The 25,760-nt window shown below is 45.4% G+C and overlaps 2 protein-coding genes across 2 annotated transcripts in view; one reads left to right on the top strand and one right to left on the bottom strand.

The window, feature by feature from the left end:
• The window catches only part of DOCK2 (dedicator of cytokinesis 2), a 456,743-nt gene that overhangs the window by 189,786 nt on the left and 241,197 nt on the right, over positions 1–25,760 (bottom strand). The window lies entirely within an intron of this gene.
• The window catches only part of INSYN2B (inhibitory synaptic factor family member 2B), a 28,676-nt gene continuing 22,787 nt past the window's right edge, over positions 19,872–25,760 (top strand). The window contains exon 1 of the mRNA XM_040262784.1: positions 19,872–25,425. Coding sequence (XP_040118718.1) covers positions 24,086–25,425 — 1,340 coding nt within the window. The 5' untranslated portion in view covers positions 19,872–24,085. The remainder of the gene's footprint in view (positions 25,426–25,760) is intronic.

Consider the following 25,760-nt stretch of genomic DNA (forward strand, 5'->3'; position numbering starts at 1 on the left):
CATGGGTGCTTGACAAGAATATGCATTCAGCTAGTATTGGATGGAATGTTTCTGTATATGTCTGTTAGGTCAATCTGGTATATGTATTTCAAGTCCAGTCATAATTTCAGCTTTCAATAAGTTACTTTTCTTAAGAGGAAGCAAAAGCACTACCTAGGACCTATATACGTTGAGGACTTTTTTCCTCTTAGCATATGGGAGTTTCTTTGTGTTCCTTTCTCTACTACTTTCAACCTCATCTCATAACTTGGGGACCACATTCAGAAGACCAAATGTTCTGATTTCGGAGTCAGTTTTAAAGCACAGAACAGAAGGAAGCATATTCTTAAAGTTTTTATGAATATATCTATATGTCTTAATGGAGAAGGCAATGGCAACCCACTCCAGTACTTTTGCCTGGGAAATCCCATGGACAGAGGAGGCTGGTAGGCTACAGTCCATAGGGTCTCGAAGAGTCGGACACGACTGAGCGACTTCACTTTCATTTCTCACTTTCATGAGGTGGAGAAGAAAATGGCAACCCACTCCAGTGTTCTTGCCTGGAGAATCCCAGGGACGGGAGCCTGGCGGGCTGCTGTCTATGGGGTCACACAGAGTTGGACACAACGGATGTGACTTAGCAACAGCAGCATATGTCTTAAAGTTTGTATGAATATGTCTATATGTCTAAATCACAATTACATTTGCAAATGGCACAAGAACCACATGTGCCTATGTATTTTATTAATTTTCCTCAGCTGTTAAAAATATCTTAATAAATCTAGTTGCTACCAAAGGACCAGTTCTAAAAATAAAGCCCAGCTTAAACTAAAGATGAAGCTATTAACATTTGTCCTGCAGCCTATAAGACTCTAATGAGTTCCTTTCCAGTATTAGTGAACTTAAACCTTAACTGAAATGGGGCTGCAAACCCACTGGGGCTTCCCCTGTCCTGTTGTTCATTAAAAGTTTTCCTGGAGATGGCTTGATCTAAACTGTTCCATCACAGGTTCTTAGATGATGACAGAGTAAACAGGATGCAAACACAACATTTCATAAAAGACTTGGAATATTTTATAGAAGCAAAATGCTTCAGAGAGAAGCTACACAAGAGATGTTTAGTGATGGAGACAGGGCAATGGCATGCACTGATGCCTTACATCAGGCTTTGTCAGCTCAAGTCTATTGGCATTGGGGCCAGATAGCTCTTCACTGTAGAAGGCTGTCCTGTATATTGTAGGGTGTTTAGAATACTCTGGCCAGATGCCAGTAGCAATCTTCTCCCAGTTGTGGCAACCAAAGATGCCTTCAGACTTTCCAAAATGTCCCCTGGGGTTCAAAAATTGCCCCTGGATGAGAATCACTCTTCTAGAGACAGTCAAGCCTGGTTCAATTCCCCCTCTGCCATGTTCCAACTGTGTGACCTTGAGCAAGGATTTGAGCTCTCTGAGCCTTAATTCCTTCATGTATAATATAGAGATAATTGCACTTTCAATTGTATTGGGTTGTTTGTGAGGATTAAATTAGATAATACATGCAAAGCATTTACTATAATGTCTGGTAAATACTCTTCACTAAGTGGTAGTTTGGTAGTTATGTTATCATTAACTACTTTGACTTTCTAAAATGTTTCAAGCAAACAGGCCAGACTCTAGCTCCTTCTCTGCATGAGCCCAATTATCAGGCACTTGGTCCAAACAGAGTAAACAAGCAGAACGGCCAAAAGAATCTCCCTCCAGGAAATGCACTGTTACTGCTCCCAGATAAAAGCAGCCTCTTTTATGATCAGGCTTGTTGATAAGACCTGGACAAATGTGATTTATCATCAGGATTCCTAAGAATGGATGCAAACCAAATGCAAAATCAAGTTGCCTGTCAATAAAGCAAAAAATGATTTCATTAGTGACCAAAGTGCCTCAATGGCCATCAGATGTGGCCCCCAAAAGCATTTCCAGCCACATCGTTTGCTTCATTAAAAAATTTTTATTTCCCTATTTATTTTTATTTTTGGCTGTGCTGGGTCTGCATTGTTGGGCATGGGCTTTCCCTAGCTGCGGTGAGCCGGGGCTCCTCTGCTTTAAGGTGCATGAGTTTCTCACTGGAGTGGCTTCTCTTTTCCAGAGCACAGGTCCTAGGTATGTGGGGTTCAGTAGTTGTGGCACATGGCCTAGCTGCTCCTGCACATATGGGGTCTTCCTGGACTAGGGATCGAACCCGAGTCACCTGCATCAGGAGAGATTCTCAACCACTGGACCACCAGGAGTTTCTAAAACCTCACATTTGCATGCGCACATCTTCAGCTCTGCAGGACTGTGACAGACGGCACACTCCATGAGGGAAGGGGCTCTGCTCACTGCTGTGTTTCCAGTGACAAGGACAGTGCCCATCTCAGAGAAGGATCCAATAAATACCTACTGAACGAAGGTATTTCCCTCCAACCAGCATTTATGTTCTCAGCAACCTGAGCACTGCCCTTTCACACACTCCAGCAGGAGAGAGCTGGCTGGGAACATTTTAGTCAGCCTCTAAATCGCCTATAATCTTTACAGAGCTTAAACTTAGGACTGCTCCTAATTCTTTCAGACATTAAAGCAAGGAGGGTAAGAATGGTTTGCCTCTGGAAGGCTGATCTGGTAGAAAGACAGAGTGTTTTGGTGACTGACTGATTCCAGCCCCAACATTTATTGGGTGTGTGACCTTGGACAAGTTAATTCGTCACATTAAAACTTGCTTTCTGGGACTTCCTGTTTGTCCAGTGGTTAAGGCTCCATGCTTCCAGTGTGAGGGGTGCAGGTTCCATCACTGGTCAGGGAACTAAGATCCCATATGCCACATGGCATGGCAAAAGTGAAAGTGAAGTCGCTCAGTCGTGTCCAACCCCAGTGACCCCGTGGACTGCAGCCCACCAGGCTCCTCCGTTCATGGCATTTTCCAGGCAAGAGTACTGGAGTGGGTTGCCATTTCCTTCTCCGATGCATGAAAGTGAAAAGTGAAAGTGAAGTCACTCAGTCGTGTCCAACCCCTAGTGACCCCATGGACTGCAGCCCACCAGGCTCCTCTGTTCATGGGATTTTCCAGGCAAGAACACTGGAGTGGGGTGCCATTTAAAAAACAAAACAAAACAAAAACACCACTCGATTTCCTCTTCTGTTAAAACTGAGGATGACAGGAGCAGCCCCAAAGGTTGTGGCAATAATTGAGATGAATGATCACTCGGTGGCTAATATTTACCGGATGCTGGCCATAAGTATTCACTGCCTGGTGTAGTCCTTTGACTACCATACGAGTTAGCACTGTTAGCATCCCCATTTTACATACGATAAAACTGAGGCGCTCTCTTAGCAAGCCACAAAGCTTTTATCTGATCTCAGAACTTTCTGACTATCCAGCACCCTTTCCACAAGGCCTAGGATGTGGGAAACACTCAGTATTTATTGAATGAATGAATGAAGGGATTAATTAATTAAGGAAAAGAAGGTCAAACTCAAGCCTGCTTAGTAACTCTTCGTGTAAGAAAAACATCTTCATATTCACTAGCAATTAGTATCCCATCTACTTCCAATGACCCAGCACCTGCTGAGATGTTAAACCTAGTAGAAAAGAAAATGCTTATGGGTAAAATGGAATAGAGGCTTTCTGAAGACAATAGACATTTTAGATATAGTCAGGTTCAAGCGAGTTGCTTTTAGGAAAACAATTTAACTCTGTAAATGAATGTTTAGCTATCCTCTTGTCAGAAAGTAAGCACTCCCTGACTGCTATAGTTTCCCCAAAGTGTTCTCATTTCACTCAAGTCTGAAAAGGACAGAAGAGCCAAGTTACAGCAGAGGTGGGCACGGCCCCCGTGAGTGCTCTGGACCTCCTGGGTGTAGATGCCACCGTTGTGCTGGCCACCTCCTGAGGGACCCTCTGCCATAGCACAGGATACAGCACATTTGTCCAGGCCCTGCCTGCACCTCACTACTTTAGTTTGATTCTAGACATCACATAAGCCCAAACACAGGACCTGAGCAGTGAGTCATATGATTCTGGAAGGAGTGGGGCATTTCATTACTTCCAACCTGCCAGAGCCAGAATTGAGCTCTCAGTACACGTGGTGCCTGGCAGCCTGGAGCTGCTTATATTTAGCGCTCAGTCTCAAGTCAGAACTTGCAGAAAGGAGAACCCAGAGACCACAAAGGGGCAACTTTCAGATGATTTGGTTTGCCCCTCAAATTATTTACAATTTTAAATTAGTAACAACCCATTAAAAACTGGAATATTTAGCATTGAATTCTGGCTTCTTCCGAAAAAGTCCTTGGCTCTAATAATGCAGGACCTGGATATCATTTAACAACGAAGGCTGATGCTGAACAGCAGCTGTGTCCTGGGTGTCGTTTTTCTCTCTTCCAATCTTTCTCTCAGCCTGCTTCATTCATTTACCCTGAAGACATCTGAATTTGTAGTCCTTCCTAAAGCCATCACAGGGAATAATAACAATAATGGTTCCTCACATCTACCAAACACTCTGCACAGCCTCACCTGATTCTGACCACAGCACTGTGAGAGGGTTATGACTAGTATCTCTGCTTTGTAAATAAGTAACCAAGGCTAGAGAGGTTTGGTCACTTGTTCAGGGTGATACAGCTGGAATGAAACTGTGTCTCTCCGGTTCCAGAAGCCACTTCCTTCCCTAATATTGAACTGCTTTGGTTGGGAAACAACTGCAAAGGTGCCCAGTCCTCTGTGCGGGCATTTTCCCATGAAGACAGATCCTGATTAGAAGATTCTGGAATTTGGGGAACAAAAAAAAAAAAAAAGAAGCGGTTTGGGGGTTAATAAACCCACAAATTAGCTCCATAACATGTTGCTGATGGAAATTCCAATGTGGTTAATATACTTAATGCTTGGTGAGCTGAGGCTACCCAAGCATCTGTATCAGACTACTGCTGCTGACTTAAATGATGGGGAGCTTTCTTAATTGACTGAAGAGCCCTCACAAGGGGAAGAATCAGTTGGGAGGCCCCCAAGTGACTGAAAAGGGTGAGGCAAGGGAGTTTCTGGGGTCACCAGCACCCTAAAGGCCCATGACCCCTGCTGACCTCTCCCCATCCCCTCCTACAGACCCTCCTCCTGCCCACCTGCCTCCCTGCCCCACCACTCTCACTGAGGAGAGGCTGCCCAGAAGTGAGACTTTAAGGTGTGTTTGTACACACTGCTAGAAAAACCTCATAGATGGGCAGATGGGAGCAAGGAGTTCTTTAAAAAACAAAACACACCTCAACTACTTGGCAAGCTCAGTGTGGAAAGGAGAGACAGGTTCTATGAAGATGCAAGGGAAAACCTTCCTCAGAGTCAAACCACTTCCTGGGAGCCAGATCACCATGCCTCTTGCTAAAGATGCTATCAGCACATCACAGTCACCCAAGACTCATACAAAGGATCAGACTGCCCCAGAGAGCTACCTTCTCTTCCCCTCAAACCCAGGGGGCTCTTGTAGTCCTCAGAATGAGATCTGAACTCCCTGATAGCCTTATCTCTGTTCTCACGACTTCCTTAAGTACGTTCTACCCTCCAGTTCCTCTGAAGAACCTGCTGTCTTATTTCTTCGGTTGGAAGGCGTCCTGTCTAGTATTTCCTGAAGTGGTTTCCTTCCTCGTTGCCCCACTGCTGCCACCCCCAACCCTTCACCTGGCTAACTCTTACTCATTTTCCATACTCATACTTAATGTCCGGTCCTTTGAAGAGACTCCTCTACCCTCAGAACCTCACACTCAGGCCACAACAAAAGCATATCAGGGAAGCCTGCCAGTCCCGTGGAGTCCTACAGTCCGTGGCTTCTTCATGCTGGGTACTTATCACACCACACTTTCTTTTTTTTTTTTTTAAGATTTTTCTTGATGTGGACCATTTTTAAAGTCTTCATTAAATCTGATACAATATCATTTCTGTTTTATGTTTTGGTATTTTGGCTACAAGGCATGTGAGATATTAGCTCTCCCACTAGGTATCAAACCTGCACCCCCTGCATTGGAAGGTAAAGTTTTAACCACTGGACCCAGGGTAGTACCTCCATTTTCTTTTAAGACTCTCCCACTATACCGTGAACTCTGGGGGAACATTTCAACTCACTGTTGCATCCCAGCACCCATCACAGTTCCGGCAGATTAAAGATGCTTGAGAAGCATTTGAGGAAGGAATCCGTGAACAGGAGGAAGGTTCTCCACTCTCTAAAACAATCAACATCAACTGAGAATCTTAGTTCCCAAATGACCCCACCCCACAGAACCTCAGTAGCAGGCAACCTATAGAACAGTTGAGACTCAGTATTTCCTACTTTTCTCAACCCAGGCCTTGGCCTCTCCCTCTAGGGAGCCACTCTACCTGCTTCATCACATAGAAGCCTAGAGCATGAGCTCTGGAGAGTTAAGTCTCTGGGTTCAAACCCCTTTGTGCTATTTCCTGCCGTGGGAGCTTAGCAGTCACTCAACTTCTCTGTGGCTCAGCTTCCTAAAATGGGGTTCGCTGTGTAGTTTGAGGATTAAGTGAAATATCATTCACAGCCTTTAAAAGAACACCTGCTACACGGTAGGCGCTCAGTGATGCTATTTATTAGCATGCCTCTTCACTCCTGTGAGAGCTGGTCTTGACACTTCATCAGCTCCATGGTGGGGGAGCTAACACATGCTTGAACCAACCTGTCATGACTCTCCTATACTTCCCTTGGTCGTTTTAGTGTTTTTGTGGTGTTTGCCCTGATGGATTGCATAATCCCCGAAGGTCAAGAACCACTCCCATTTGTACCACGGCTGCTGTAGTAACCCTGCATGAGAGCTGGAGAGCCACACAGCTTGACTGATTGCACATCTGGGTGATCCGTGTCTCCTGAAGGCTGATGCCTTAGACGGATGGTATGCCGCCCAGCGCACATGCCCTAAACACGAGGGCAGGAGAAGATGGCACTGCCCCAGCAAACTGCCACCGCACAGAAGAAGGGGGTGCCTCTTCTTATCAAAAGATGTAAGCACACACGGTGGTTACATCATAGCCCATGGTTGAAATGATTCAGAAAATCCTACAAATGTCTTTTGAAAATCCTGATTTGAAGCTGTCAGTTTGTCCTTGTAAAACTTTTTTTCTTAGAACAACCAGAAAATTTGTTTTAAAACACAAATGTTCTCATGTTTCTTTCTCCCTTTCTCTCTGTCTCTCTGTCTCTCTCACACACTGTTTAAAACTCCTGTTTTCAGAATCAACTGAAAGACGTAACATGGCCTGCAGCATCAGCACTGCCGCTCCTGCCTGCCTCCTCAGGGCTAACCTTGACCTGCTCCCTGGGCTCTGGCCATGAAGGACATTCTGTAGCTATTACACAGGCCAAGTCCCTCCTTGCCTCTGGGCCAGTATACACAGTATTCTTCTGCCTGAAACACTGCCCTTCCATACCCATCTGCTCACTTAGACAACTCCCTGCATCCCTCCTGAGCTCAAACATCACTGTCTCAGAAAGTACTTCCCTAACCCAAATGTAAATTTGGTTTCCCTATTATTCTCTCTGAGGACTCCATCTTTTCTCACAATACTTAGCACATCTTATAATTATTTGTGTGTCAGTTTGCTTAACATTGACCTTTCCTACCCAAAGCTAAGTTCTGAAAGGGGCAGGACCATGACTGTTTGCTATCACAGGTTTATCCCAGGGTGGTCCCCCAGTGCCAGACACATGGTGAACTCCGAATCTACTATTTTCTTGTCTTTATCAATTTCCTTACATTAAATTCCAGAGCAGGATTTATGTGCTCTTGATAATTGGAGATAATCTGTTTTAGTTTTTTCACCATCAAGATCCTTCGTGTTGCTTCCTCTGTCCCAACAGACTTCATGTATTGAAAGATAGTGGGTAGCAAACTCTACATATTAAGTCATAATTGACTTACTTTATCACTATACTCATCAAAAGAGTGCATAACTGTTAATTAAAGCTTCTAATTAGTAGCAGTGGACAAAGAAGATGGCATTCTTGACATAATTACAGCCAAATCAGAGAAACAGTAGCTCCAGAAGATCTGTTTGGCCTCAAAAGCGCTTCATGCCCTGCCTCCTGCAAGCCAGTCTTCCTAACAATTGCCACATGCCCTTGTCCTGCCAGGTAACTAGTTTAGGTCGAGGGAACATTTATCTCCCTGTCTAGACGAGACATAAGCTTTAGTCTGCTGCTTCCTTCTTCTCCACCTGCTTGAACTCCTACTCACCCTAAAAAGCTCAAGGGTCCCCTCCACCAGGAAGTATTTCCCCACTCCAGCAACAGGTAGGCACTCCAAAGGTATATTTCCACAGTGGAAAGTAAAAGTCACTTAGGTATGTCTGACTCTTTGCAACCCCATAGACTGCAGCCTGCCAGGGTCCTCTGTCCATGGAATTCTCCAGGCAAGAATACTGAAGTGTGGGCCCATTTCCTTCTCCAAGGGATCTTCCCTCACCCAGGGATCGAGCCTGGCTCTCCCACATTGCAAGCAGATTCTCTGTTGTCTGAGCCACCAGGGAAGCCCCTCATTTCCACAGTACCCCGACTCTGCTTAGAGCTGGCCTCTTATCATACTGTCTGTAACTTGCCCATCTCCTCCTTTAGACCTGAGAACATTAAGGTACTCCTAATGTTTGACACAGTATTTGGCACATAGCAGATGTTTGATAAAAGGAGAGAAGGGAATAAGGAAGGAAGAAAGAAAAGGAAAAAAGAATTTGTGGCTTCTAGTCTTGGGGGGAAAAGAGAAGATCTTTGGGGGAAAATTCCATCATTTTAGTAGAAAGAAATGACATAATTGAAAATCAAAACCAATTAGTATATGATTAAGGCAGAGACCTGATAACATTAATTAGGGTTGTAGCAGTCCAGAATATTTTTTATGGGAAATCTGAGACGAAGAAAGTAAGACAAACTTCTGAAGTTTTTTAAAAAAAAGCACAGCATGAACACAGGGAAGATTCACTGCTTAGGAAGTCTTTATGTGTCAATAAGGAATAGAGAGGGCCTCCCCTTTGACAGCAACATCTTCCCTGAACAAAATGTGATATGCGAAGAAATCCTTTCCCAGGACGCTAATCTCAAACAAAAGCAATTTAAAGTCAAAGGCCTCTCAGACCTGCTCCAAACTCAAGTCTACAAATAGCTATGCACAGCCCAAGACAAAAATTCATATTCTCCATTACTGATCTTTTGGCCCCTCTAGCTATCCACAGACCCACTCGAGGAGGGCAAGACTGGCTCATTTCTGACACGCACTGGGATTGTGGCCATTGATTTCGGTGCTGACTTAGCATCATATTTCTAAGTAAATGGTACCTGGGCTCTCTCACCAGGGTCTTATTCTACCTGTCTCTGCAGGGAGAAAAGCCAGGAATACTGGCTCCATTGATGGATAATGAAATAGAAGCCTCAAGGCAGGGTATCAGCCACTCTCCGCATCAGAAGCCCTTGTTCTACCTAATGAGCCATGCTGTGAGGGCGTCCTCAGTGCTGGGGAGGATGTTCAGTTTCCTTTAGTTCAGTTTGGCAGTCAGTTTGGCATCATCATCCTCATTACTAACACTTACTGACATCTTATTAAATGCCTGGCACCATGTCTTATCATCTCTTTTCATCTACACATTAGTCATTTCGGGTAGGTCCCTTTTACTTACAATTTTGCATTTTATATAATTGGAAACCAAGGTACATAGATCATACACCATTCACCCAAACAAGATTTTAAACTCAGATCTTTCCGAGTCTACAGCTTGAGTTCTTAACCACTGGGCACTATTGTTGAAATCACTATAATACCACTGGGTTTCTCTCCTGTAGCCCCTGTGCTTGCTTAAGTTTTCCATCTGATCATCTCACTTATTGCTTCCTATAATCACAGGGATTGGCAAACCATGGTCTACATCTCACTCATTCCCTGTTTGTGTAAATAGGGTTTTATTGGAATACCAGGCTCATTCATTTATGTATTATCTACAGGTACTTTCATGCTGCAATGGCAGAGTTAAGTAGTTGTAACAGAGACCTCCAGAGATGCAGATATTTGCTATCTGAGCTTTGATGGAAATAGTCTGCTGACTTCTGATACAATACATAAGGCCAACACTATGCCAAAAGCTGGACTTTTGTTATCTCATTCAACATACACAGTTGTGTGCACATGTGCACGCAAGCACACAGAGGGTACTCTACATGCTACAGATAAGGAAACTGAGGCTCAGAAAGCTCATAACTAATCAATGATAGGGTGGAATTCAAACCCAGGCTGTCAGGCTCCAGAGCCTATGCACCTAACCATATGCTACAGCTATTGACTATGTGCCGGGCACTGCAGAGGCACTGGTCATGCATGTTAGGCAGGATATGGACCCCAAAGGAGCCCTAGTGAGGAAGGAGATGGTGGCAGCCCCGCTGATGAATGCCTGGATGGAGAAGAGCAGGGCTGGGGCTATGGGAACCCCAGGGATGTGCATTTGCTCATGTTGATGGCAGATGGAACACACAGAGGAGGTTGGTGGCAAGTGACACTGTCCTTTCTGACAAGGGGACTGTTCCCCCAAATCTGCTGACAGTTGCTTGGCCAAGTGATTTCCTAATAGTCTTTATCTTAAGTAATAATTTCAAAAGCGATTTGGCTGCTCTAGCCAGCCTGCTCCTGGATTTCTAAGATAGCAGCATTGTAGGAAATGGGTTTTGTTTTAGCTATTTATCTATATGCAAAGGAGAAAAAGCTCATCTGGTCTTTGGAGTATCTGCCCCTATATTATGTAGACCTGGAAAATATCAAAGTGGCCTGGAATGTAGGAGTCATTGCTATGCCCCCCTGACAGAGTCATGAGTTCCCGCACAGGGACCTGAAAGTTGGTCCCAGACAAATATTTGCAGGGCAGGGAACTCGTGACCTCACTGCTGGTTCACTGCATGGAGGCATCGCCTGAGCTTGGAGGGATTCTTGTCTTTAGCTGAAACTCACGTTTGCATGCTTGAGGCACGCCACCAAGGAGTTCTGACTCTTTTTTCAGAAACATCACAGAAATATGTTATCCCCCTACTTGATGTGGTAGTAGTCTTCAATGGAACATCATGTCTCCCCTTTCCATCCCCCCCACCTCCACACACACCGTTTCTCTTACTGCGTTAAAGAACTCACATCTCTTCAACCAATTTTATTGTGATATTTCCCAAATCACATCAGAATTCTCTTTTCTCCTAGAGGTTAGACCTGAAACTTTAGATTTGAAAAATATTTATAGTGAATATTGCTATGGTAGATTTTTCTTAGCACTCAAGACTAGGACAAAGGCCACGACTTGTAATGAGATGGCACATTTTATGTATAAGTAACGTAATGACACGCTGCACTGGGTGTCCCTTTTGGCCGTGGTTTACAGGGAAACTCACACTAAAGTCTGTGCTCAGTTTTTCTCCTCTTTCCTATCTTTGGCCTCCTATCTTCTGTTCGTTACTATTGCTTTCGGTTTTATAATACCTGCTTTTTATGGTAAACTGTCACAAGCATTCACTTCTATATCAGTCGGTTCTCACAACCACTAGGTACAGTAGGCAGGAGAGGAATACATACGTTTGATAGATTAAATACACCTGCTTTGATAGATGGGCATTTGAGCAGCATGACTGGTGAGTGATGGAAATCTTTGTCGTTTCTCACACCTTGATAATAATGACGGTGGTGATGATGCTAAAGGTGCTAATACCAGGAATGATAACAGGGGCCAACATGGATTAAGTGCTTATGGCCTGAGGGGTAACTTTCCTGAATGCTTTACAAGTATGATTTCATTTAAACCTTACAGCAAACTTATGCAGTAGTTATTAGCCATGTATTACAGATGGAGAAACCAAAGCACAGAGAGGTTAAATAATTTACCCCAAGTCATAGATTTGGAAAATGGCAGAGCCAGCATTAAAACCGAGGCAGTCCATTTTCAAAATGTACGCCCTTGTCCACCATGCTATACTACCTAAATGATCAGACCACTCTAACAGATTCACATCTGGTGTTTCAGATGAGGAGAGCCATCCACAGCAGCTCTGCCCTGTGAGGCTGTGGACCTCACCCTAGAGCCTCTCCAGGTGAGCTTTGGGGAGCCGCCGTCATCATCTGCTCCTGAGCACAGCCATGTTTCTGGCTCCCTCTTCCCATCCCCGTGCTCTGGGTGCTTCTCCAGCAAGCCAGGCTCAACACAGGGCCAGCGCGGACGGTGCAGGGTGGCCTGGGCCTGGCTTCAGATCATGCCATTTGTATAAAGGTCTCTGTTCAAGCAAGACAAGGGCAGGGGATGGAAGTGGGGCCATCGCTGGACAATGTTCAGCCCAGAAAATAGGAAAGGAGGCAGGAAGGGAGCCAAGAGGTCTGCTGGCTGATCCTTTCTATCCCTATTATGTGCCAGACACTTCATTACGTAAGCCAAATATTCTTTTCATTCTAAAATGAGGAAACTGGGCTCAAAGAGATCATGTGACTTACTCTAGGTCATTCAACAAGTATAGGTTGTTGCGAATAACTATAGGTTATTCGCGAATAGGTTGCGAATAACTCTTTATTATGCAAAAGGTCTCACTAAATAACTATCTGTATGCAGTCCCACGAGATGGAATGCCACCTCACTCCTGCGGCCTGTGTTACACCTGGGGACACGGGGACAGGGCGGGAGCGCTAGTGGCTGGAGTCTGGGGCACACGTGGGGCAAGCAGGACGGGATAACTGAATTCAAGCCACTTCTGTCTGGGTGGGGCAGGCGTGGAGATTCCGGGGACTGCAGGTGACCAAGAGTGAGCGCCCCCAGGCCCGGGGAAAGTGGTCTGCCCAGCTCAGTGCTTTTCTCCATCTCCTGCCCTTAGGAGTAGGGAGGAGGCCTGGGCCAGTGCTGACTGGGTGCTGCCTGGCTCTCTCTGCTCACATGCCCTTCCTCTTGCAAGAAGGAAGGGAGAGAAGGAGAAGGAAGAGGAAGGCAGAGAAGGAAAGGAGAAAGAAAAAGAAGGGAAGATATTTAAATGCGACATTTTATCCTTTGTGATTTGACCATTTATCAGTAAGTCACAGAGCATCCTTGTCATCAGGCCAACATCGTGGGTCCACCAAGTGAGAAGCAATAAAAGGTGTCCTCACTGGCCTGTGATGTGCACAGGAGATAGATGGGGTATCAGAACTGGCACTGGCAGGGACGGTATGCGAGGGTCAGACAGGGACGCTGATACCAGCAATGGTCTGAGGCAATCAGCGAGGAGGAAGTGAACAACAAAAAGCCACGGAGACATCCCCAGCTTCACAGAGAATACCCAAACCAGAGGAGATATCTGATAGCATATTCTCTTCAAGTTTACTGTTTTTACTTTACTGTATTCCTTAGTGTTACTTGAAATTTGCCGCAGCTCCCAGCAGGGACTCTCACACCCTGGGATTTTGTCCTCTGACCTCTGTCTGTGCAGGTAGGGACCCAATGCATCATGGTAGTCATGGTAACAATGAGAGCAGTGGCAGCTGCTGATTTGAACACCTTTTGCTCGGCTGGGAATTGAGGGCTGGACTCTTTAACAGCACAGGAATCTTGCACTTCGGCACACTGTTGGCTGCCCCTGAGTTCTCGGTTCATCTGCGATTAGATCAGACCATAAACTTCCCCCCTTCCCTTCTCCTTGTGAAAATTCTGCAGTGCAGGCAGGGATCCAGAAGCCAGAAAGCCTTCACTGCAGCTGCCTGCCAAGGCTTTGCGGTACCGGGGAGGGTGGAGTGCTGCGGAGTCTGGGGCCTGACAACTGTCTGTTGTGTGTGTGTGTATGTCAGGGAGTGGGCATCCTCAACAAGTCCATGCTGTCAGCCACATCGGCTGGCCTTCACCCAAGGTGCCTCTGGTGGGCGCTGGACTTCCTCTAGCCCCACTGGACGCTCCCTGATCCAAAAAGTTTGAGGTCCCTTTGGCCACACCAGACCACACTCTTGGTAAACCTCTCCCCTCCCTTCCACTGTTTCCTCATTTGCAGAATGGGAGGGATACTGCCTGGTCTTGGCAGTACTTGGTGTGAGGCCAAAATGGACCAGTACATCGGGAAACTCTTTGAAAACTTTAGCATTTCTATTCAAGGCCGAAGGGTTGTTGGCATCATTCTTATTTCTAGTATTAATACTAGAATTTTAATCAGCCAAATGCATTTGGCTGGTTTACACAGGAGTATAGGTCTCTTTCAAATGGGAAGACTTTGACTGTTTTATTCATAACAGCATCAGACAATTGACAGAATGAGATTACCAAGTGCAAGCTCAGACTAATTAAGAAGGAAGCAGGTGCCACAAAACCAAAGAAGGTGTTGCTGACACAGGAAAGGCACTTCCTGCCTTCTCTGGCTGTAACTGGCCCCCACCCCACCCCATCTGAAATAGGAAGTAGAGACACCTCCACAGTGAAAAAGAACCTAGATTCGGCCTAAGCCAACCCCTTACTCCACAAATGAATCTATTTAAAGAATGCAAATCGTCGTTGCCCAGCTTCTTGCTGGCTTTCCTGGACTTGAGCAGATGGAGAAGAGGATTGAGATTTAACCACTCAACCCTGTGCCTGCAGTTCCAACTGACACGAAGTTACTCCTCTGATGACAAATACAAAATGCTAAAGATTCTTCTGCATGTCTGTGCAGGCAGCTCCCCAGTGTCCAGCCCCAGGAAGAGTACATCAAATTCTTCAAATGTCCAAAGAGTATAACCTTAAAAATGGTAAGAAAATGTCCCCATTGATGTAGTGAAATAGAAATGCAGTGAGAGAGATCTGGAAAGCTTTCTGGAAAAAATTCAAAATGCTGATAAAACTATAGATATGTGTATCACTCTTTCCTTTATGAGAAGAAGCTCGACAAAGTGACTGGCAATTGCATCTGAAGCTAGTAAAACTTCTACCCTGGAGAGAGCAACCTGGAGGCGACCTTCCAGATGTACCAGCAGAAGCAGCCTGTGTCCCTAGCTGGAGGATGTGTGGACCAGAGATCTGTCGACCTGCAGGGCAGGTACCCTAAAGTTTGGAAGAGAAGCAACTCCAAGAGATACTGAGTAATCATTCTTGACGCTAAACAGCCAAAGGAATGAATCATTGACCCACAAGCTCTTCTTAAAGATGCAAGGGAGAATGAGAAGGGACTGGAGAGAAAGAAAAGAAAAGGAGAAGGGGACAAGGATGAGAAAGAAGAGTGTAATAAAGACAGTGCAAGAGAGCTGGGGAAGGGATGGAGAGGGAGCTGGAGGAGAAGTGCAGGAGAAAACAGAAACGAAGGAGAAGGGTGAAGACAGAGAGGGAACTGAAAGGAGAGAGGAGAGGGAACCAAGGAGGAAGTCTTCGCTGGATTTGTAGCATTTTCTTTCTGAAGCTAGGCTGGGGGTTAACAGTGATTGCTGTGTTGACTATATTCTCCTCTGTGCTGTTTTGCATGCCTGAAGCATTTTATAATTTAAAAAAGGAAGAGAAGTGAGAAGAAAGAGAATAAGAATAAAGAAGTGGTTGATGGCAACTCTGGGCTTCACTGATGGTTCAGTGGTAAAGAATCCACCTGCTAATGCGAGAGACCTGGGTTTGATCCCTGGGTCAGGAAGATCCCCTGGAGAAGGAAATGGCAACCCACTCCAGTATTCTTGGGAATATCCCATGGACAGAGGAGCCTGGTGGGCTACAGTCCATGGGGCCACAAAAGAGTCAGACACGACTTAGGGACTAAACAACAACAAAGATGGCAGCCCTAACTTCCCTGCCTCCTTTGACAAATGCAGCCTGCGGGCTGGAGCAGCAGAAGGGGAGCAGGAAGCTGATCTCTTCCACTAGGTGTGCTCGAAACGAGGGGCCAGATCCTGAACCCGACGGAAGCCATGATCCCTCCATCTCACTACTGCACTGGAGAACAGAGGCCGAAGCCCTGGCACCCTGGTCCGCTTCTGCCTTCAGCGTGGCATCGGTTCCACAACTGCCTTCAGCTGTTCAGTGGTGCCTGAACAGCTCAACAGACCTTCCCTGGGCTCCTGCTCTGTGCCAGGGACCTTTCTGGGGCCCGGGATACAAACCAATGACTGCATTCTCCAGGACTTTACAGGGAGACAAGAGCTCCTCAGAGCCTAAGTTTCCCCATCTGTACAATGAAAGAGTTTATCTCAGTGGTTTTCAAACTGGGCTTACTTGGAACCCTAGGGGTTCCAGGGCATGGCTCAGAGTGGGAGCACTCTGAGCTGGGGCAGCACTGCATCCCACATTTGTCTAGAAGAGTATGACTTTATTCTGTTTTAGATGTTGGGATTGGGTTCCAGCTTAGATCTGGAAATCTGATTCCAGGGCTAGAGATTTGAAAACCACTGAATGAGATGCTCCTCAAGGTGTCAAATTTTAAAGTTTTCTGTGCTATTTCTAAGGTTGTACAACTCTAAGAATTAATTCACTCATTCATTCAAAAAATGTTTATTGAGGTCCCTCAATAAAAGGGACAAAGACACTCAACAAATAACCACATTAATAGAATAGGGCACAGCTGCACAGAGGGACATGGAGGATGGAGAGGAGGTGAGGAGAGGCCTCCAGGAGAAGACACCCTTGGACCTGGTGAGGCTTGATGGGCAGAGAGACCAGCCTCAGAGAGACCTGGGGGAAGAGGTGCCCAGACAAAGGAGACAGCCAGTGCAAAGGTCAGATAATAAGAATGAATGTGGCGTGTCCAGGGCCAGCAAGGAGAAAAGTGGTCTGAGAGGAGATGGGGTCAGGAAGGCAGACGTGGCCAGACAAATGCAGGTTCTGGCAGATTCTGTAAAGATTCGAGATTTAATTTAAATTCGGTAGGCTACCTTTTGAGCGTTCAAAGAAGGGCCTGATGTGACCTGATTAAATTGTATAAAAATGGCTCTGGCTGCTGTGCAGAAAAGGGATGGTAAAGGAGGCACGTATGGAGACCTCTCTTTTGGTGGCACAGATGGGAGATGATGGAGACCTGGCATAAATAGCAGAAATTATGAGAAAAGGTCAGACAGGGCACGATGAGAAATGAGAAAAGGATTTCATGATCACTACAGATCTACTATCTCTTTAGAGTCCAGATATATGAGGCCTCAAACTGGCCCTTCAGTGCCTAATTCTGCCTCCAAGGACACCTATGCTTAGTCATTCCAGATGGTAAAAGACAGTTACTGTCGACTTCTTAACCATTTGGGGGCAAGTGTAGATTAAGACAGACCCAGATTGTTTACTGCCCTCTTTTCCTTATGGAGAAAGTTGGTGGGGGCAATTTTCAACTTGGAAAGACAAGCAAAGGCTTGGATCACAAATATTAACTCTTATTTCAGATAGGTATGCAGTAATGCTTGCCGACAGATTTGCCAAGCAACTAACTGAATACAGGTGGAAGGGAGTGGAAACTTTGATGAGAAGAACCCCAAGACCCAGAGGTGAGAGATCAGATCCCACAAACTCAGCACTGTATCTCCTACACTGGAGGATGTAACGGGAGTGTAAGACCCTTTAAGGATGCGTCCTCCAGCCGAGGAAACACGACCAATACCTAAAGTGGCTAGACAGCCGGCTGGCTAAATGGAGTGTGTGTGTGTGTGTGTGTGTGTGTGTGTGTGCGCGTGCATGCGTGCGTGTGTGTGTGTGCGTGCGTGTGTGTGTGCCTGCGTGCGTGCGTGCATGCGTGTGTGTGTGGCGGTGGTGGTGGGTTCATGAGGTCTCCATTAGAGTGGGTTCCAGCCCCACCCCTGTGACTTAGGACAAGCCATCTAACTCTTCCGGGTCTGATTCCTCCTCTTGGAAACAGGGGCAATGCTTGTGAATGCTATAAGGAGGGATTACATGGGATTTGAAAATGCTTTGTGAGTTGTAAAGGGTGGTATAAATAGTAAGAATTATTATTACTGATTCTGAATACAGAAGGAGAAAGGAAATGGCAGCATGTAGGCAAACAGGAGCTTTCTCTGAAAAACAGAAACATAATCAAGTGCCCTTGCTCAAACTCACCCATGACTCCGCACTGCCTAAAGCCAGGGGTGGCCAACTGTACCCTACTCCTTAGGCTAAATCTGTTCCATTGCCTATCTTGTACATTTAAGTTTTATAGGAATATAGACACAGCCATTTGTTGACATATTGCCTACAACTGCTTTCTTGCCACAATGGCAGAGTTTGAATAGTTGCAGCAGAAAGCTTATAGCTGGTGAAGCTAAAAATATTTACTATCTGGCCTTTTATGGAAAAAAAAAAAAAAACCTGCTGACTCCTGGAGAAAAGGACAAAGTCCAAACCCCATCTGAAACATAAAGCACCTCTGGAGCACCCTGATACAGCAGCATTTGAATACACGAAATGAATCAAGCGTCGTCCTCTGAATCAACTCCGTCTGTATCACTTCCTGGGGACTGATTCCATGTAACATGGCATTACCAGGTCCCTTCTTAGTGCTATGATAGAGCTTAGGTCTTATTATTCTTTATAATCTCCACGGTGTTTATTACAGTGTCAAGATCATAACAGATTCTCAATAAAGTTTAACAGAATTGAATGTGAGTCATAAACAGAGCCAGCATAATCTACTAAGGGACACTGTTTATTCATCACAGAAAACTACTGAAAATATATCATTGATAATATATCATTGAAAAGAAAAAGGAAGCAAGTTAATTTGTTTGCTCTTAATTAGTTACACAAACATTTATTCCACACGTGCATGCTAAGTCACTTCAGCCATGTCTGACTCTGTGCAACGCTATGGACTGTAGCCCTCCAGGCTCCCCTGTCCATGGGATTCCCCAAGCAACAAAACTGAAGTGGGTTGCCGTGCTCTCTCCCAGGAGATCTTCCCCACCCAGGGAGCAAACCCGCGGTTCTCACGTCTCCTGCACTGGCAGGTGGGTTTTTTTACCACTAGCACCACCTGTGCTAACTACAGAACTATCATCTGCCATAGAAGCTAAGGCAAATGAAAGCGACACGGGGTTATATTCATGCCTTTGACAAGTTTACTTAGCACTTGTTCTCTGTCAAGCTGGAGGTAGGAGTTCAAGTGGACTGAGACCACTTTCCTTTGTAGTCTAATTGAGGAGACTGAATGTCATCAGATAATAACTGCACAGGGAGACATATGAAATATAAACTTGGTACAGAGAGATGGACAGAATTCCTGGGAATGCCATCCTTGTGTATTCTCTCTTATAAATTCACCTACAGTTTACTTTCCCACAAGAAAGTGCACGGGCCCACATTACTTATATGAGATCAGAGTCTCCAGTTGGTTTCTGTGTTAAAAGCTAACAACTGATCATTTTATATGGATTATCTCAGGTAATCCTCACAACCACTCTATGCAGTATCATGAAGGCCAATCACTTATTTCAGATCAACAGTCAGAAAGCAGAAGATTCTAGTCAAAATCAATCAGAATGAAACTTATGTACCTAAGCCTTCACTGTATAGCTTAAATACATGCCAGAGAAGAGACCTGGGAGTCTATTTCAGACAAAGTCTAAAATTGAAGATCTACGGAGATAGGGCTAAGTGTCTCTGTACTTACTGACACCAATTTCATGAGGAACATCTGATATGGTTTGTGTCAGTAAGTCAATAATCAAGAGAAGAGAGAAAGAAGCATTGAAAAGATCCGCAATGACCCCCAGACACCTTAGGGAACAATTCTGGACCCTGGCCAGGATATCCAGTAGGCCCTAACTGCCAAGGCCCAGGCAACTCCCTATCAATTAAGGGCGAGCTAGGAGCCTGAGACCTGAGGGCTATGGAAGGCCTTTCCCTTTAGCCAGCTCTCCTCCTTGGGGCACGTCTGTGCAGAGGTCATGGTGCGCATGGTGGGCAAAAGATGCTAAGTTGCTTAGCCGTGTCCAACTCTGTGCAATCCCATGGACTGTAGCCTGCCAGGCCTCTCTGTCCATGGGATTTCCCAGGCAAGAATATTGGAGTGGTTGCCATTTCCTTCTCCAATGTAAATATGCAGTTTTTTAAAGGTGGAAATGTTTGTATTTGCTAAGCTTCCTAGGCCATGTCTAGGACACAAGAGTTTTCACTCTTGTGAAAGCTTAATTGCTCACATTGTCCCTTTCAGTTTTTCATTGTTTACCTGTACAAAACGTAGTATAAAACAAATAAGCACATAGAAAATGCCCAATCTTGAATAAGTACCATAGTGAGAATGATATACAATTTCTCTCCCATTTTATTAGTAATGATGAAAAACATCATCAGAAACTGACCAAACAGTGACAAAGAAGCTCTGGTGAAAAGGCTTTCTCATGCAGCCAACAGCAGGGCTGCCCATTGGTAGAACTTTCTGGAAAGAAAAGAGGTAATATCAATGAAATGTAAAATGCCTTTAATCCATGAACTCTTCTTTCACAAATTTATTCCAAGAAAATAATTAGACAAGTGCTCCAAAGTTCACAGAGCGAAAAATGTTATTTATAGGATTATTAATAATCTCAAATATTTAGAAACAACCTAAATATCCACAAAAGTATATTATTTGAATAGATCATGCTATAACTAGACAACAGAGTGCTATTAGCCTACTTAAATGACGGTGCAAATCTATGTGCCATAATGTGGAAATTTCTCCATGTTGTTTACTGGAAAAAAAAAAAAAGGCTTCCTACAAATCTGCCTGTATACAATGTGCCTGCTATGACTGCAAATGTTGCGCAGCAAAGTGCCTAGAGCGCACTGCACTAACCCATTGGTGCATAGTGGCTCTTTCTGATAGTGAGATATCAGGTGATATCTTCCTTTTTTTTAATCTACACTATTTGATTTTTTTTGCAATGAACCTGTAATGCTTTAAAAATAGAAATCTGTTTTTAAAGATTAAAATAAAACATGTCAGGGATGTATACATTTCCTAGAGGAAAAGCAAGGTGAAAACCAGAATAGTGGCTGACTTTCAGAAGGAAAATGTGAAAGGACTTTGAGACCTGCCCAACAGCCTAACAAGGTTAGTCCTTTCCTAGTTCTGGAGAAGGCAGGAAATCCCAGTGGTTAGGAGCTGACGCTCCAGGGTCAGTCCTTGGGCTCACAGGGTAAACGACTTGGGACAAATTACTTAACCTTCTGTGCCTCAGTTTCCTCATTTACAAAAGGAATGACTGACACTGCCTGCCTCTAAGACTGTCATGAAAATTATTAAGGACAAAAATAAATGGACACCTATGACAATGCCTGGCACATAGCCAAAGTTCAGTAGATATTAGTTCTTATGAAAACCAGCTTCAGAAAATCGTAGCCTAAGTGATCTGTGGCCTGAGCTCTGTAATGAGGACTTTGCATGCACGGGCTCATTACTTCTCCCATCAGACCCACATAAATGCAGTGTCTATGCTCTATGTCATCTCCGTTTTACAGATGAAAACCATGAGGTTAGGAGAGAATAAATACTGTCCCAAATCCTTCAGCCAGGAAGGGACAAGGATTTGAGCCCAGAATGTGAGGAGTAATTCTAGAACCTCATTACAGGTTGACAATTTGTTAGCATTAGATGAACCCTTTCCTCTTTCAGGACCTGCCACCATCTGCACCAGCCTCACCACGTTAGCTGGCCCTCTTAAGGTAGCTAGGATCTGGGAAAGCCAAAATTGCTATCGGCATCATCTGGTAATTCCTGGGAAGAGCAGAACACTGAGAATCAAGGCTTAAGCTGCACCCACAAAATGGGTGCCCCCAGCAGCAAGTGGAGAACATCTTGGGAGCAAAGCACCCATGCTTAGAGAAGCCAGAGGTTTTGATCTTTATGATAAGGCTGAGTGCCACAGACAGAATATTCCCTCGAAGACACCCAAATATGGATGGACTATTTTATCACTCTCATAATCTTTTAAAATCCTTTGTTCAACACACAAAGGCTTCACACTTGCCTCATTTCACCTCATACTTGAAGCAAACAGATTCACTTGCCCTGGACAGGCCAGGGCACAGTCCCCTGCATCTCGAAGACCTGCACAGGTCTTCAAACTCTGTATTCAAATCACTACCCTGAATACCAGGAAGATCCCAAGAGGACAAAATCATCACTTTATGGGTAAGAACCCAGACTCCTGGGTTCATCTCTCAGCTCCTCCACTGGGTACTTAATATCTCTGAGCCTCAGTTTCCTCATCAGTCCACAGTGGATCATAAAACCTCATAGTTTTGTTCTAAGGATTAATGAGATAATGCAGTATTGGGAAAGCAGCAGAGTCAGAGTTTAAGAGCACAGACTCTGGTGCCAGACTATTTAAGTTCAGACTTTGGCTCTGTCACAAGCTGTGTGTCCTTGGGCCCCAGCATATTCAAACTGTAAAATGGGGATTATAAGAATATCCACCTCTGTAGGGTAGGGAATGAATGAGCTATGGCTTTAAAAGTGCTTAGAACAGCACCCGGTGCATTAGTGAGTACTTGATAAACAAGGGTTGTAATGAAATGCAAGTAAAACCCACAGCACAGTAAAAATAAATGGTAACTGTTATTATTACAAGGTACACTTTCCATGGAGAATTTTATGCACATTTATCTCCTAGAAAGCAATTAAAAATGAAAAACCTAGGTGAAAATCTTGTTCTCTAGCAAGCGTTTCAGTCCTAGCAGAGGGAAGTCACTATCTGATTGCCTAGTAGAATCCCCTAGGATCCCCATCCCCATTCCCAGGTTCTTCTCAGCTGTATTCAGCCATCCTCTCTGAGTAAATACTCGTTAAGCACTCACAGTGAGCCTGATGAGGGCTAGAAACATCTAGCGGTTAAAAAAAAAAAAGGCTTCAGCTCCTGACACCCTGGAGCTTACAGGGTAGTGGGGGAGATGAACATTAAATAAATACATAGACAAATGATTATTTAGGGATAATAAAATTTGTGTTTTAAAGAATGTGATACAAAGATATTGAATCTAAGGGAGGTCCTGATATGATCTAGCACCAGAGGTACGTGTGAGGGAGGAGTCTTTTGAAAGACATTTAAGCTGGGGTTTCATGGATGAATAGGAGTTGGCTGGGTGAGTGCCTGGGAATGAAAGGAGGAGATAATCCAGGCAGACAGACAGTTTGCTTCAAGGCCTGGCAGCCACAGGTGCCTGGCTCACTAGGGGAACAGACAAAAAGGCAGCAAGTTGACTTACTCTAGACCACCCACTCAGAAGCCCTCAGCTGGGAGACTGGAGTTTGGAGAGAAACCCAGGCCCACAGGAGCTGAGTTCTCAGCTGCATCTGTTGTCTCTTCCTTTTCAGACTCTCTTGCGTGCTGACCGCCAGGTCCCTGACCCCAACCCCAAGTGAACAAAGTTTTGGGCTCAAATACCCAGAGGCTGCTAATGTGGCTCACTTTTCCCACATGTGAACTTTAGCCAAGATGCCACAACAGGGACTCTGCCCTCTGAATGGCCCCTGGATGTCCACGTCACACCCCACTGGGTTCTGTGAGGCTATTTAGGAAGATAAGTTTCGCTCACTGAAGAGAAGGGAGACAGCATGAAAGAAAACAATGGCCTCAAAGGAGGAACCTCTGATTGACATGAATGGGGATGTTCCATTAGGAGCATCATGTACCAGGAAAGAAGCCAAGCCCCGGGTCCTTTATTTCTCCACCTGTTTACATGTGATGGAAAGAAGATGTGTTTAAGGTTCCTGTAGTTTTACACTGGGAATTGACGCTCCCAGAAAGGAAACCGTATGTTCCAGACGTGGCAGGTTTCTTTTGGAATTCACACATTGGGAGTCTGGCGCTCTCCTCTAAATGGGACTTTTGTTGTCTTTTTGTTCAAGACTGCAAGCTTCTTCCAGGATCAGAACTGCCAGCCAACCTCCTCTGATAAACAGCCCACCAGCTCTCATGGTAGATCAGAGGTTTAATAATTAGCCTAACTCTTTGTTTATCTAAGTGGTAATTACCACTGAGATGGAATAATATTTTAACTGCAGGGGAAGCCTTATGGAGAGCCCTCTCCCCTCTAAGTAAAACCTACTGGCTGGGAATGGCCAACAGAGCTGCCCATATTCAGAGGCAGATCTCTGTGTCTGAGATGCTGTCATTAGATGCTGCTCCAAAGACCTAAGGAAATGTGCCCAGGAGAAGTGTACGGTCCTAATCCTTTCAACTGAGGCTCAATGGCCCAGCAAAGTATGAAAGTGAGGCCTGTGCTTCTGAAACGTAACAGTCTAGAGTCTGTGGAGCTGGTGAAGCAACCTCACCACCGCAGGAGCAAATCTCAGCAGGTCCGATTCAAGGAGGATGGCACCAGTAAGACTCCACCTGGTCTAGCTGAGGTGGATGTCCAGACGTCCGAGGACCTGGCTGTAATGGGCAAGACTCAGGCCTCCAGGCATCATCACCTCCCCACCTACTCGCTCTCCTTTCCCAGGTCCCAGAAGGCAGGGGGCTTTCGGAACATCGCAATCCAAACGTCCCCTAGTCTCAGGAAGCATTTCCCGGTTTTCAAAAGGAAGAGACTCACAGCTAGCAAGTCCCTGGTAGAAATGCCAACAGCATCCCAAAGTGCCATCCAGGTGAACGGCAATCTCTCTGAGCAGGACATTGTGTCCTCTGAACTTGCCTACTTACGGCTGGCTCAGCATCTTGAGGATGGGCCTCGAAGGGTCAAGGTGTCCCACCCGTTTCTCCCTAGAATGTCCAAGTTGCAAAGCAATGGGCCTGTGAGCCTATGCTTTGAAGCCGGGACATGGAGAGCCTTGGAGAAAGTAACAGCTGCCATTCAGGTCCCCGATGATATTTACCACAGTCCTACCTGGGCAGGAAGGGAGTCCACTTTGAGCCCAGACCGATCTGCTGAGATTAGCAACTCCATACCCCCTTTGGTTGACAGGCGTCCAAGTGATGGAAGAAGAGAGCTGCCACCAGATTCAGAAAGTATCCCCTCCTGCTTAAATGCCCCCAGGAGAGCCAATCACACGCCTGGCACAGGGAACCCGCAACCCGAATTGCTTTTGCCCAAAGATAACTCTGATGACAAAGATCTTGGCCCTCTGTCATCTAGGTCAAAGGAAAGGTGTGCTCCCTCACATCCACGGACTCAGAGCTCCCCTCCACCTGGCTCCCAGAGTCAGCCAGCCCAACCAGGGGGCGCTTCAGACTGTTCTTCATTGAGTAACAATTACCAGGATCTGCAGTCACTCCAAACTAACAGTGAGTCAGGATCTGCCCCTGTGTGCCAGGAGCAGACGGCAAAGAACCCCATCAAGTCAGACATCCCAGAGCTTCAGAACTGTCCGGGAAGTGGTCACCTCCCCTCCTCTCTCCTCAACAAGGAGACCAAGCAGCAGAGAGTGACTGCCGGGATTAACCCAATTCGCCTGGCACAGGGCGAGCTCTGCGACCTCCAGGGCAGGCTGCAATCTGTGGAGGAGTCTCTGCACTCAAACCAAGAGAAAATTAAGGTCCTTTTGAATGTAATTCAAGACTTGGAGAAAGCTCGAGCTCTCACAGAAGGGTAAGGTGGATTTGGGGGAGCGGGGGCAGGGTAAAGTCATTTGGGAGGATAGGGGCAGAGAGAGACCCTTGCCTTCCATTAGTAAAATGTCTCCAAAATGTTTGAAATTCTATCGTTTCCCCAAATTATACACAATGGTCTCCCTTTGTTTGGACCGGGTTTCACTGGGTTGTAGGCTTCGGTGGATTTCCACGATGATTGGTTTTTATTTCCAAATGACAAGAGATTGGAGAAGGGGACAATGAAGCAACAGGGTCAAAAGTTATTTTATATTAAGATGTGGGTGCAGTCAATAAACGAGAGGGGAGAATGACAGTATGAAGGTTCTGCCCCAA

Source organism: Oryx dammah, unplaced genomic scaffold, assembly GCF_014754425.2.
Source record: "Oryx dammah isolate SB20612 unplaced genomic scaffold, SCBI_Odam_1.1 HiC_scaffold_20, whole genome shotgun sequence".
Lineage (NCBI taxonomy): Eukaryota > Metazoa > Chordata > Mammalia > Artiodactyla > Bovidae > Oryx > Oryx dammah.